Source organism: Littorina saxatilis, linkage group LG3 (genome assembly GCF_037325665.1).
Source record: "Littorina saxatilis isolate snail1 linkage group LG3, US_GU_Lsax_2.0, whole genome shotgun sequence".
NCBI classification, from domain to species: domain Eukaryota; kingdom Metazoa; phylum Mollusca; class Gastropoda; order Littorinimorpha; family Littorinidae; genus Littorina; species Littorina saxatilis.
In genome coordinates, this window is record NC_090247.1 from 12034755 (window position 1) to 12049754 (window position 15000).

The window sequence follows — 15000 nt, forward strand, 5'->3', positions numbered from 1 at the left end:
GCAGTGAAATTGACAAGAAGAGCGGGGTAGTAGTTGCGCTGAGAAGGATAGCACGCTTTTCTGTACCTCTCTTCGTTTTAACTTTCTGAGCGTGTTTTTAATCCAAACATATCATATCTATATGTTTTTGGAATCAGGAACCGACAAGGAATAAGATGAAAGTGTTTTTAAATTGATTTCGAAAATTTAATTTTGATCATAATTTTTATATTTTTATTTTTCAGAGCTTGTTTTTAATCCAAATATAACATATTTATATGTTTTTGGAATCAGGAAATGATGAAGAATAAGATGAACGTAAATTTGGATCGTTATATAATTGTTTTTACAATTTTCAGATTTTTAATGACCAAAGTCATTAATTAATTTTTAAGCCACCAAGCTGAAATGCAATACCGAAGTCCGGCCTTCGTCGAAGATTGCTTGGCCAAAATTTCAATCAATTTGATTGAAAAATGAGGGTGTGACAGTGCCGCCTCAACTTTTACAAAAAGCCGGATATGACGTCATGAAAGACATTTATCGAAAAAAAGAAAAAAACGTCCGGGGATATCATTCCCAGGAACTCTCATGTAAAATTTCATAACGATCGGTCCAGTAGTTTAGTCTGAATCGCTCTACATACACACACGCACAGACAGACAGACAGACAGACAGACAGACAGACAGACACACACACATACACCACGACCCTCGTCTCGATTCCCCCTCTATGTTAAAACATTTAGTCAAAACTTGACTAAATGTAACAAAATGAACATATAAGATAAGATAAGAATGTATATAGTCCTGTGAGGTGACCCTCATTGAAATTTAGGTTGCTTTCTCTCTTGGGAAAGCCAGCTGCCATACAGTATTGTGCTTCCCAAAATGTGGTTCGCAAAATGTGCCAGAGGTTGTTTTTGTTTGATTTTTGTTGAGAAATAAAAAAAAAGTTTTGGGGTCGGCAGGAAAAAATAGGGTCGGTCGGGTTACCCTAAACCAACATATATTTTTGTTTGGCCTAAGCTATCCAGAAGTTTACCTCCAGGCAGAGAGCGAGTGGTGTCCTCCCAGCGACTTCAGGCCGCAACTCCGCCCCGTGTTTCAGCAATATGTCCACCGCTTCGTGCTGACCATGTCTGAAACAAGTCACAACTATTGATGTCTCATGCGCAATAGGCGCAATGGCTTGGTGGTAAGACGCCGGCCTCCAAAGCGGAAGGTCGTGGGTTCGAATCCCGGCATCGCCTGGTGGGTTAAGGTAGAGATTTTTTCGATCTCCCAGGTCAACTTATGTGCAGACCTGCTAGTGCCTTATCACCCTTCGACTGGGTGTGTACACGTAAGCACAAGCCCAAGTGCGCACGGAAAAGATCCTGTAATCTAGGTGAGAGTTCGGTGGGTTATAGAAACACAAAAATACCCAGCATGCTTCCTCCGAAAGCGGCGTATGGCTGCCTAAATGGCCGGGTAAAAACGGTCATACACATAAAAATCCACTCGTGCATAAACACGAATGTATGTGGGAGTTTCAGCCCACGATCGCAGAAGAAGAAGATGTCTCATGCTTTTCTTCTTTGCCACTACTAAAGCAAACGTGTGCAAGATTGTATGTACCGCGCTTACGAAACATGACAAGAATGGAGTCAACCTCGCAATCGTCCCTCCGAAAGCCCCAAAATGCACACATCGCTTTCATTTCTCAAAGGGGGGCAGATATTCCTTTTGAATTTCTTACTGTAGCTAACAATAGTTCTCTCTCTAATGTAAAGCTTTTTATTCACAAAAAGAATTATCACCCAAGATTGACAGAACTGAAGTAGGTCACCCTTCACAGCAGACTCTGCAGAGCTGTCTGCCGGCAAAGAGCACGAGCTATTTATAGTAGCTCGACGTTACTTCTACGTCGCCAGCTAGACACCAGTCAAGTTGTGTTTGTGATAGGGCCCAAAAAAAAATAGGTCTGTTTACGGTAACATAGGCCAAAAAAATAGGGTCGGTAGGTCGGGAATTTTTTTTTTTTCCTCCCAAAAACCATATTTTTACGTTATTTTTTTTTCTTTTTTTCCCCCCCCCCAAATGCAAAAATAAAAGTCTAGGGTCGTGCGAAAAATTATTAGGGTCAGCCGGGATACCGTAAACAGACTATTTTTTTGGGGGGGGCCTAGGGTGTGGCTGCTGCTGTCTCCTTGTATGCTCTAGGGAACCTTTGTGTACCCATAGCAGTTTTTGTAGGGCTAAGAAATTAGCTCTAAAATCTCAATCCTGTTTGACTGGCTTTGCCTCCGAAGGTAATTCTTGTGCTTCGGGTACTTGGTTACAGTATGACTATTGTCTAAAAGAAACACAAGAACAATCACTGACTTGCAGGCAAAGTGAAGCGGTGTCCAGGCACTCTTGTTGGCCTTGTTCACGTTGGCTCCGTTGTTCACCAAACACAGCAACGTCTGAAACCAGACATGAATCAACACAGTAATAACACTATCATAATGAATTCAAACAGAATGGTTTACAGTACTTTACCTTTTACAAACAGCCATATTACAAGTTCCCATATTCTCTTTGGTCAGATGTTCTGTACATAGCTTATGAATTACAATGTTTCTATACACTTCTTGTACATAAACTTATATGTTCTGCCATTAATTATGCATTCATGTAGTTTTTAGTAGTTGTAGTAGTAAAAGTAGATTCTTTCTTTCTTTATTTGGTTCTTAATGTCGTTTTCAACCACGAAGGTTATATCGCGACGGGGAAAGGGGGGAGAGGGGATAGAGCCACTTGTCAATTGTTTCTTATTCACAAAAGCACTAATGAAAAATTTGCTCTAGGGGCTTGCAACGTAGTACAATGTATTACCTTACTGGGAGAATGCAAGTTTCCAGTACAAAGGACTTAACATTTCTTACATACTGCTTGACTAAAATCTAGTAAAAGTAGATTAGTCCCTCTTTAGGGCGAGGGCAAGATGCAAATAAGCATATCTATGCTTATTCTTGTTACCATCGAAAAATACAGAATTGTCATTGTCAAAGGTAAGATGAACCTATTGATTTGCCTCACCTGCAAGTGTCCGTTCTGACAGGCGACATGGAGCGGTGTCTGGCCCTGTGCATCCTGCACACAGCAAAACAAACGTTAATCCGGTTATCTGTGCAACTCATGATTTCAACGCACCATCAACAGTACGTAACACAGAAACACAAACCCGCTACTGTGGTGCTTGTGATGAAAGGACATTCTTGGGGCAAACTCAAAGTCTTCTTAAATTGCAGGTGGCTTTCAGGGCTCGCCATAGACGGTCCACCTGGACTCCCAGGACCCCAAACTTTAATGTACGGGGGGGGGGGGGGGGGGGGGGGGGGGTTGGGCTTGTACCCCCGCAGTTACAGTTTGGAGAGTCAAAAGACCAGGAGGTCATTTCACAAAATTATTTCCTCATAAAATGTCAACTCAGCACAGACTGAAGGTGGTTGATGTCTGGTGTACAGTGGAATACCCCCCCCCCCACCCACCCACCCCCATTTTAAGACCTGAAAAAGGAGGGAGTCTTAAGTTTACAAAGGTTACAAACAGAAAAAAAGCCATGTCTTAAAAGCACAGAAGTCTTATATTGGTGGGTCATAAAAGGGGGGTTCCACTTTATGCACAAGTGAAAGGATTGTCTTTTTCCAAATAAAAATCTGGACGAATCTATGTTGATGGACATGATTGTCTACATGGGAAAGATCAAGGCATCTTTACACTTCAAAGTAGTGCAACATTAAGAGTCAAACCTGCCCTGGCGACCACGTCTTGAAAGCAACCACCTGCCCCCAACAACCAACCCCAAGAATGCCAGACTTTTTTCTCTCTGTATAATTCACCTTTCTATAGCTACATGGGTGTTACTGGGAAAAATCAAAAAACCTGAAAGGCAGGGGTCCAAAATGCTCAAGTTTGAAAGAAAGTTTCTGGACACTGACGAAACCAAATCATAATAAGCAAGATGGCGGCAAATCCAAGGGAGTGAACCGAGAAAGCACGCGAACCGGTGTCAAAAGTCGGATCGGAACCGCTGCTCGTTATTTCAACTTAGCGAAACGAAGCTTTTTATTTTATTTTTTTTTTGAAAACCCGGAAAACCGGAATTTCCGGCTTCAGATTTTTTCAAAAACAGGAAATCCGGCAAAAGCCGGAAGAGTAACACCCATGTAACTACCACCTGTCTATTGCGACCACTAACGGTTGCTCCCTGGGGGGGTCATTATGGACAGGTTTGACCGTATCATTTTCAGAAATTGAACACTGACCTCGATGTCCACATCCTTGATGCGAGACAGCATGTCTTCCAACAGTTCTGTGCGGCCGTTGACTGCCAACCAGTGCACCTGTCAAATAATATCTAACATGTTAATTATTTAACTATGCTTTCAAATTAAAAAGGGAGAGAGGCTGACTTGAAACACACAACCTAATCATTTAGACCCAGAAAACCAAAAAGTCAAACTTGAAAAAAATGCAAAAATCTTGTGTTTGAACATACAGACAGACACACAAACAAAGAGTGAGAGATATATATATGTGCAGCCAGCCAGACAGAAAGACAAACCCCCCATACACTTCGGCCCTGTCATTGCTACACACACACAGTGCACTTACTGCAGTGAGTCCTTCATTGTTCCTGATGTTGATGTCACACTCATACTCTAGGAGTTTGTTCAAACATTTTCTCTGCCTGAAAAAGACATCAAAAAAGGTTTTCTTCATCTACACGTAATATCCTAACATAAACACAAGAAGTCCTGCGTTCTAAATAGAAAGTGAAATCGTATATATAGGGAATTTATGCAACAGATTATGACCGTACATGATGTATACTATTTCTCTGTCTCGGGAGCAGACGATTTTGTTTTGGAGCAACCGTCGTGTCTGCGAGAGCTTCAACGTTGAGCGAGCCTCGGTGCATTTTCACGGCGTGGGTGGGGCACGAGTCAAGGATTTGACAAGCCCCGCCTTTGTTCGGAAAGTGCGCCGGGTGAAGCCAGAACCTCTTGTTGTCATGATTGTCATGATTGGCGACAACGATTGTGTGCATTCATGCGATGTGGAAGAGCTGTCGTCAAACATAGTGGCGTCGGCCTCCTATTTCCACCGTACGCTGGGCGTTCCCCGAGTTTGTGTGACACAACTATTACCTAGATGTACGAACGACCGATCATGCGTACTGTATGACAGGAAGGCTTTTCTCGCCAATGCAGAGATGAAAACCCTGATCAAAGACATAGATTATATGCATTTTGTACAGTTTGATTTTGCACGTTTCAAAAAACCGCGAAAAAAACATGGCGACCAATGACACCGGGAAAAAAACAAAACGTAAAAAGACGTTAACAAAACGAAAGAAAAAGGTTTAAAAAAAAAAGTTAAAAAAAAAAACCGATCGACCGACCCTATTTTTTTGGGCGATGTTACCAGAAACAGACATATTTTTCTTTTGGCCTTACCCGTTTTTAGCTGACAAATGCAATGGCGTACACCCAGACTTGTCCTGCTGGTTGATTTCTGATCCTTTCTTTAGCAGCAAACACAGGCACTCATAGTTACCGCAACTGGAAAAAACCAAAACCAAGCACATTTAAGTTCAGCAGGGAACAGCTTTCATTGGCATGCACACTTCTTCTTCTTCTTCTTCTGCGTTCGTGGGCTGAAACTCCCACGTACACTCATGTTTTTTTTTGCACGAGTGGAATTTTACGTGTATGACCGCTTTTTACCCCGCCATTTAGGCAGCCATACGCCGTTTTCGGAGGAAGCATGCTGGGTATTTTCATGTTTTTATAACCCACCGAACTCTGACATGGATTACAGGATCTTTTTCGTGCGCACTTATTCTTGTGCTTGCGTCTACACACGTGGGTGTTCGGACACTGAGGAGAGTCTGCACACAAAGTTGACTCTGAGAAATAAATCTCTCGCCGAACGTGGGGACGAACTCACGCTGACAGCGGCCAACTGGATACAAATCCAGCGCGCTACCGACTGAGCTACATACCCGCCCACGGCATGCAGACATGTCTATATAACTAATCAATCGACATCACTTCCCCTACCCCACTCTCAACAACCTGCAATAAATTATACATGCATTGTATCATGTGTTACTTTCAGTTAAGAACCTTTTTTGTTTTAAATGAGCGTTAGTATTAAGACAAAAGTGAAAACAGTGAACATCTGACTGCATTCTCGTGAACTAAAATGGGCTGCAGTACAGTTCACTCGTAGTTCAAGGAACAGTTTTCTTAAATAAACATTCCACAGAAATAATCATGCCACAGAAACTACCTAAAATTCTTTTTTTTCCAAACATTTTTTTTTATTATTATTTTTTTTTATTAAGTTAAGTTAAACATGAATGAAAGTGAAACAGTGGATTCTCTGGACAAACAGTGGAAAATGTGGCACATACGTTGCTGCAATGTGAAGCAGACTTCTCTGAGCTCGGCCACACTGGAAGGACACTTGGAACTTGGAACTTGACAGCAAGTCGGACACCGATCTGAATCAACATATCAAATCATCCAGAATCTGCTAACATATTTTCGTAAGCATATGTTTGGGTACATGGATCCAAATATCCAATTGATTCGTATTCATATGTCATGACATTACAGTTTGATTAAATTTCTGTCTTAACCAAATCCTTCATTCATATCTTCTTCTTCTTCTTCTGTGTCCCCACTTCATTCAAATAAGAGAAGCTCAATTTGTTCACTTTATAACCACGTTTTAGACAAAGCTTTTTTTATGTTCTACAAATGGAAAACACTGACTCTTGACACATTAATATTTGGACAATTGTAAGTGAGATACAAACCCATTGTTCAATGGTCCTTTCTTCTTCTTTGTTCATGGTCTGAAACTCCCACGATTTTAACGTGTACGACCGACCGACCGTCCCCCCCCCCCCCTCCCCCGTTTTAGGCAGGGGATGCATGCTTGGTATTTTCGTGTTTCTTTAACTCACCAAATTCTGACATGGATTACAGGATCTTGTCCATGCAGACTTAGTCTTGTGCTTGCGATTACAATGGGGATAAGGCACTAGCAGGTCTGCACATAAGTTGACCTGGGAGATTGGAAAAAAATCTTCGATCCTTAACCCACCAGGTGGCGCTTGGAAGGCTGGCGTCTTATCCGCTAGGCCATTGCGCCTATCAGTATCATTCAAGGGTCTTTAACAACCAATCATATTATTTTACAGATGTAATTGTGCACATCTAAGAACGTTTAAATATGGGCATCTACGTATCGAACTATAACCCAACTATACTCTCTCTCTCTCTCTTACTCCCCTTCTCTCTCTCTCTCTTACTCCCCTTCTCTCTCTCTCTCACACACGTGAACACCACCAAGACAGACTCAGATACATATAATTATAGATGCACAGTATGCATAAATCTTATTTCTCTGGATCTGATTTTCTTTCTCTGAAAATGTTCATACACACTCCACACTTGAAGACCCATACCTGTGCTGGTTTCCAATCACCATTGGCATCAGAATGTAAAAGGCATCCTTGTCATCTGAAAACAGCATGTGGACAGTCAAAATCAATCAATGGACCATTATTGAAAGAAATTGATAACCACATGCACATATTTACCATTGTCATAAAGAATAGCACTCACAAAAAAGAGTCAACTGTTGCATCCAGACGAGGGTCATGGTGTATGTGTGGAGTGATTCAGAGAAAACTACCGGACCGATTTTCATGAAACGTGACATGAGAGTTCCTGGGTATGATATCCCCAGACGTTTTTATTCTTATTTTTTTGTATAAATGTCTTTGATGACGTCATATCCGGCTTTTATTGATACAGTTGAGGTGGAACTATCACGCCCCCATTTTTTAATCAAATTAATTGAAATTTTGGTCAAGCAATTTTTGATTCAGTCCAGACTTTGGTATTGCATTTCAGCTTGGAAGCTTAAAAATTAGTTTATTAGTTTGCTCATTAAGTTATCATTTAAAAAGTGTTCATTTACAGATTAACAAATCATTTCATTGTATTCCTCATCTTCTCCTGAGTTCAAAAGTATATAGATATGCTATGTTTACTTTAAAAACGTGCTCAGAATCAAACAAAATAGGTTGAGTATAATGTTTGCATTTTTGCAAGCTTCGCGGAGATGAGCGTGACACATCTAAGTCTTCGGGTATGATAAGCCGAAACTATCTGAATGTAGTCTCACCGATGACTGGTTTTTAGAGTTGATCTTTTAGTTTGATGCCTACAGATTGACAATTTTTTTTAAATCGCTTTACGCGACTTGTTTGTTTTAGCTATATTCACACCTGCAGACAATTATATTTCTTTTGCCTAAACAGCTGAGGTATGTGCCTTTGCCTTTCTGGTGACACATCAAGAATCAAGTACACAAAATACAAACTATGGTAATACAGTATTTTACACGCAATATGGACATGGCAGTATGTACGATGCTACATTTTAATGCACATAATTTGTAGAGTACAACTATAACCAGAAAAAGCAATTCTTGTCTTTAAAATTCATCAAGGTAAATAAGATACTTGCAAAAATAATAAAGAGGACAAACAAGAAAGGTTAATAAAGGAACCGTTACATATAGTGTATGGTAATGCACACACAAAACATGTTCTGCATTGTCAATGTCATTCAAAAATTAAACCGTAAACAAACATTCCATAAATTAAACCCTCCTGATTTTGTATTCCTGACTTTACAAAGTTCGCAGTATACCTGTTTCGGATTTATTCTTGCAAACAGAAGATAGAATCTGACAGAGCTCTGCCATGCTAGAATGATTTGCGAAGATAGTCAGCGGACATACAGTTACGGCATTCCGACTGCTAAACTGAAAGTAACGGTTAGAGCCACAACTGTGCAAAAATCGATATCCGCATTCCTCTTGTCGACCATTTCTGACTACTGCACAGCATCAACCAAACTTAAATGAATTGAACATAGATCATCTGACCTTTAGGAAGCTCTGCTGCTCTTCCTCTTCTTAAAGATGCAGCGAGTTTTTGCAGGAAAGCCATCATTCTACGGTCTGCGGCTTCCCTTTCCTGTCAAGTAAGGCAGCCATGTTATCAAGGGACGCTATTGTGACGGACTTCCGGGTTTCAGGTAAAAATAGACTTTAGCAATGGACTAAAAATAGACAACCACCTGTTGCTATTAATAAACGATAATACCTGTGACAATCGTCCGAAAAGTGCCCCTCCCTCTATATTGGCAAATGCTACCTAAAAAATAATCAATGATCGTGATTGATCGTTAGGCCTGACCGCGAAGCTAAAGTATAGGAGCAGAGCGGACGTAAATTCGTACGTCTCTGAGGGTCAACTGACTCAGTTGACAGGCTGAGACTGGAAAGAAGCATATCCTCAGTGTTTGCACATATACTGGAAAGAAAAAGAACGATGTGCAAGTGTTCCATTCATATAATTTTTTGGGGAATAATACGTGTGTCATTCATATGATTTTGGAGGGAATGAAATCGGTTTTGAACTTGCGCAAAAATCTGAAAACAATTTCATATACAATCATGTACTGCCGGAACTCTTCTTGTCGTTCGCTGGTACTGCCGGAACTGAAATGAGAGTCCTTTGAGCTCTGAAAAGATTCATGTCAGTTTTGACTTCGAAACGGTAAAAAGTGAACCAGCACACATCCGGCCGTTCACGAGTTCTTCATCCCCCACCCGCCCAGCCACCCGAAAGTATTGAAGTTGAGACTGCGAACAAAAGTCATGTTTCTACACTGCCGACTTAGTTCCTAGTCCTACCAGCCCATGCAGGGTTTGCTGTGTTGCAACATGGTACATTGCATCCAAACAAACAAAAACCCAGAAAAGCTGGATCAACATGTCTATAGTACCGCCCGGTACTGATTCGGGCACCAGAACTGAGTGATAGCCCCGTGTGAAATCAGTGACGTCACACGCCGGTGTGACGTTTTCATCTTTCGCCGTGTTGATATTTCGCTTCAGTCTCGGCCGCGTTGATCTAGTATAAACTCTACACTGAACAAAGCAAAAAAACACCCTTCGATAGTATTGATGAGCGACCTTGTGTACCTTACATTCATGGGGCCAAATTTGTCCATCCAATTTGTTTTATTTAACTTAGAAATTTGATTCATCCTAAAAATAATGTTTTTCTTCTTACTCAAGGGACGTAACCACTCAGTACACGTTTTCGAAGAATTCGATTTGGGGGGTGAAATCTATTAAATTTTACCACCAATTTTCTTCACATGCAAGAAACTGACATGCTTTTCGTCCATAAATAATTTCACTTCTTAATTTTACCAGGAAACAACATTTCAGTCTTGAGTATATGTCGAGGGAGAAATATGTACACAGGCGAAAGATGAAATCGTGACAGATACTATTGACACTATTTGATGTGACAGTGAACCTGACACGGGGCTATATCAGTGCTAAGAGAAATTAACATTACAATGTCCGAGTTTCAAACATTTTCAGTCTAGCAATGTAATCAGGTGACACACAGTGCACACTACGGTGACTCAGTGACAGTGACATCCTAATAATGCTTCGTCGGTGAAATCACGTGGGATCTCGTAAGTGACTTGGCGCCAAGAAGCACTTACGAGGTCCCACGATTTCACCGACGACTTGCAGAACTGGACTAGCAAATTCAAGTTCTTCATGCCGCGTGGTCACTCCAAAAACAACTGTACAAGATAGACTATTTTTAGAAGTTGTACGCTATGCAATCGGTGTAACACAGTGTATTCCACATGTCTTTCAGTCACCAGTTGTCACGTTTGCGTCCGTGACAACGTTTTCGGTTGAAACTGAAGACACATGTTCCGCCCTGACATCCCTCTTTATCAGTTGTAGTAGGGACTATAGCTGTAAGAAAGGACCATATTAGGCATATAGACCTTATGCAATTACCCTTCCGTAATAAAGTTTTCGAGTTCGAGTTTGAGATTATTTTTCTTTTTATTTCTTCTTGTATTTGCCAAGCACATCATTGTGGGGCTTTTAATCAATAACATGCATCCGTCTACAATGTATCATCATCATTCATCCTTCAACATGTATAATAAATATGTAAATGGCAAGTATACGGCAAGAGATATATATACAACATTAAGACATAACAAACAGACGGACATAATTATAACAGTTTGAGATTCAAGTTTTAATGACCAATCTTTTTAATTAATTTCTAAGCTTGCAACCTGAAAGGCAATCTTATAGTCCGGGCTTCGTCGAAGATTGCTTGACCAGAACACTGATTTTAATCAATTTGACTGAAAAACTATGACGAGGGCGTGACAGTGCGTATACCGCCTCAACTTACAAAAAAAGCCGGATATGACGTCATTAAAGACATTTATCGAAAAAGGAAGAATGGTCTGGGTAAATCATCTGAAAGAATGTGTATGTAAAGTTTCATGAAAATCGGTCCATTAGTTTTCTCGGAATCGCTCTACACGCACACACACTAAATGTAAACAAGTCGCGTAAGGCGAAATTACTACATTTAGTCAAGCTGTGGAACTCACAGAATGAAACTGAACGCACTGCAATTTTTCACAATGACCGTAGTCCGCCGCTTGTGCAAAACGGAGTGAATTCGAAACTGACTAGCCTGTTCATCGCGGTAGTGGTTTCGCTGTGCTGCATAGCACGCTTTTCTGTACCTCTCTTCGTTAGAACTTTCTGAGCGTGTTTGTCCAAACATATCATATCTATATGTTTTTGGAATCAGGAACCGACAAGGAATAAGATGAAATTGTTTTTAAATCGATTTCGGAAATTTGATTTTGATAATAATGTTTATATTTTTAAAGAGACCAAAAAGCAATGTACTCACGTTAAAATGACGAACACGGAACGAATAACAGCGACGTTTCGACCTAAGGGTCTTCTTCAGGCACAAAAACACAAAAATAAACACACACAAAAGAAGAAGAAAGACGATAGAACAGATACAGAGGAGAATAACTGACAAAACAACTGCACTGCACAAACCAATAAATGACAAAGACAGAGAAGCAAGGGAAGCTACTAGCTACGAACTGCAATCTTTGTCTTATTAAAGACGTGAATGTGCAGCAGCAAGTTTGTTGCTTGTGGAATTTTGAACCCCAGGCAGGGGAGTTTGTTGATGTGTGGATACACATGTGTATATATATATCAGTTCAAAAATGTTGGAACTGTTACTACCAGGGCTAAGTCTTAGAATGTGAGCAATGTGGATGGATGTTGTGTAAAATTAATATGTGTTAAGTCACCAACGTTGACAGTATAGCATGGCGACGGGAACGCAGAAGAAGAAGAAGAATTGATCAGAATTGTTTAACTGACACCGCTGTCAATCTGTGTGTAACTCGACAAGAAAAGCCCATTCTGCTTAGAAAAGTACGACCAGGCAGCCATGGCTGTTGATTTCAGGTATTCAGTTGTGCAAGTCACTGGAAGGCATTCCGTATCGTATGTCAAAAGCATGGGGACCGCTTGTGTCGGTTTACACTATGATTTATTCAAGGAGAAGGGTATCTTTAAACAAAAAAGGTCAGTGTATTTAATGTCTTACGCAGAACATTCTAGCAGTCAGTAGTAAACTTCTATTTTCGGCCTCCGTATTTTTGTGTTCCTATGTTATCGTGGTTTGAAGACAGGGGTCATGAGTCGCATTGTGAAAATGGAACAGGAAACACTGAGTTTAGCCGAGTTCGTTCTCTTTTTACGTTTTAAATTTTGTTCCCACTGTTTTTGTTTGAAACGTAAAGGATTTTCCCTGTGACTAGTTTTTTAAAGTTTTTTTTTAATGCAAAACAACTGGACACACGATTTTCTTTGTGAGAGTGTACACAGATCCTGTTATACTGAATGAGTACAGCCAATTGAGTGAACTTTATTACTGTCGGACCAACTTTGTTCAGTTTTCTGTTTTCTGTTTTCTGTTTTTCTCTCTGTGTCTTCTGTTTGTTTTGTTTTAGTAAGGAGTAGACGAAGATCTTTTCTGTCAAAGTCTACATGGGTGCGTCCATTTCATCGTTGTCAAACCAGTTTGTTAGTTTTCTGGTTTTAACGTAAGCAATTAAGATTTTTCTCTGTGTCCTCTGTATGTTTTATTTGAGAAAGGAGTACACAAAGATCTTTCCGCTGAAAGTGCACGAAGATCCTGTTTCACTAAATGAGCACATCCAATGAGAAAACGTCATTACTGACGAACTAGTTTGTTCGTTTTCTCCTTTTAAAAGAATACAAAGGATTCTCCCCGTGTCTTTTATATCAATTTTGTTTTATATCCGTAACGAACAAACAAAGTCCTCGATCCATGTGAAAGTCAAGTGTACACAAATCCGGCTGCTCTGAATAAATAGGCTACATCTAATGAGTAAAATATATGACCATCGTATTAGTTATCTTCTTATATTTTTATGTGTTCTCTGTTTGTTTTATTTTTGTAACGACTCGTAGATAGAGAGCTTCACTGTGAAAGTGTAAGCACATCATGTTGCACTGAATGAGTGCATCTGAGTGAACTTTATCATCGTCGAACTAGTTTAAAATTAAGTTTAAATTATTAGTTTTCTGCTTATAGCGAAGACAAAAGATCTCTCTGTCGTCTTTTTGTTCTACTTTAGTGACTACTCGTAGACAAAGTGAAAGTGTACTGTAAAGATCCTGTTACAGTATATTAATAAACTTCATCGTTGTGAATGGGATTTTCCGTGAATGGGATTTTCCGTTGAGCTGTCCCGGATTCCAGCGGTAAGTAGGTCTCTGAATTAACGAGCCGGAACTATCCGTTATCAAAAGTGAGACTGACCTTTGTTTGTATACCTATATGTCACGTCGCAACCAGTTAATTATCAGAAATGTGACTAATCAGTGTATGCACACGCACATAGGCCCTATGTGTTTTAATCAGAAGAGTCACTCTGTAGATCTGTATCTCTGAACTACGTATACACGCGTCGTGCAATTTCAGTGAGCAGTTTCATAATATTATCCTTGTAAACACTCATTGCGAAATCCAGATATACCGGTAGCTCAGGTGTGGTGTGTCACCGCAGCAATAGTCAGCTGTCTAAATCTGCCTGTTCATTCAGTGGAGAGTTCAAAGCGAAACACGACACGGCTACCGTAACAGGCTCGCATTTTGGGGACAAAACTTACGACTTAAGATGTTTTGCTGTTTTTCATTCAAAGGTAAGAATTGTGCTTTTATGTTTAAGAAGTACACGTTTATGTTTAAGAAGTACACGTTTATGTTTAAGAAGTACACGTTTTTGTTTAAGAAGTAGGCTACACGTTTATGTTTAAGAAGTAGACCTACACGTTTATGTTTAAGAAGTAGGCTACACGATTATGTTTAAGAAGTACACGTTTATGTTTAAGAAATAGGCTACACGTTTATGTTTAAGAAGTACACGTTTATGTTTAAGAAGTACACGTTTATGTTTAAGAAGAACACGTTTATGTTTAAGAAGTACACGTTTATGCTGACTCTGATTAATTAGTTGACTGGTGAATTGATTTATTGTTGATTGATTGTTTGATGGAATCGATCGATTCATTAACTATATTGATTAAAATGAATGATTAATTGATTGAATGCTTATTTGTTTGTCTAATTGGTCTAATTATTGTTATATTGACCATCCGACTGATTGAAAGAGAGAGAGAGAGAGAGAGAGAGAGAGAGAGAGAGAGGGTGGAGAGAGAGAAAAAGACAGAGAGAGAGAGAGAGAGAGAGAGAGAAAGACAGAGAGAGAGAGAGAGACAGAGAGAGAGAGACAGAGAGAGAGACAAAGACAGAGAGAAAGAGAGAGAGAGAGAGCAGAGGGAGAGAGAGAGACTGAGAGAGAGAGAGAGAGAGAGAGAGAGAGAGAGAGAGAGAGAGAGAGAGAGAGAGAGAGAGAGAGAGAGAGAGAGAGAGAATGGACACTGAATAAGGAAATATCATGTTAGGAATGGTTCACGCACGCTGACTAT

The 15000-nt window shown here is 40.1% G+C and overlaps 2 protein-coding genes across 2 annotated transcripts in view; one reads left to right on the top strand and one right to left on the bottom strand.

Annotated features, from left to right (window-relative positions):
• The window catches only part of LOC138961635 (E3 ubiquitin-protein ligase HACE1-like), a 34410-nt gene extending 25316 nt beyond the window's left edge, over positions 1-9094 (bottom strand). Inside the window, exons 1-9 of the mRNA XM_070333307.1 lie at positions 8986-9094; positions 7493-7547; positions 6431-6520; positions 5469-5573; positions 4624-4699; positions 4275-4352; positions 3046-3099; positions 2347-2429; positions 1025-1121 (exon numbers count right to left, since the gene is read on the bottom strand). Of these exons, the coding sequence (XP_070189408.1) occupies positions 1025-1121; positions 2347-2429; positions 3046-3099; positions 4275-4352; positions 4624-4699; positions 5469-5573; positions 6431-6520; positions 7493-7547; positions 8986-9052 (705 nt within the window). The 5' untranslated portion in view covers positions 9053-9094. The remainder of the gene's footprint in view (positions 1-1024; positions 1122-2346; positions 2430-3045; positions 3100-4274; positions 4353-4623; positions 4700-5468; positions 5574-6430; positions 6521-7492; positions 7548-8985) is intronic.
• Positions 9095-13795: 4701 nt separating this feature from the next.
• Positions 13796-15000, top strand: part of LOC138961636 (uncharacterized) — a 4453-nt gene continuing 3248 nt past the window's right edge. Inside the window, exon 1 of the mRNA XM_070333308.1 lies at positions 13796-14214. Within this exon, the coding sequence (XP_070189409.1) occupies positions 14190-14214 (25 nt within the window). The 5' untranslated portion in view covers positions 13796-14189. The remainder of the gene's footprint in view (positions 14215-15000) is intronic.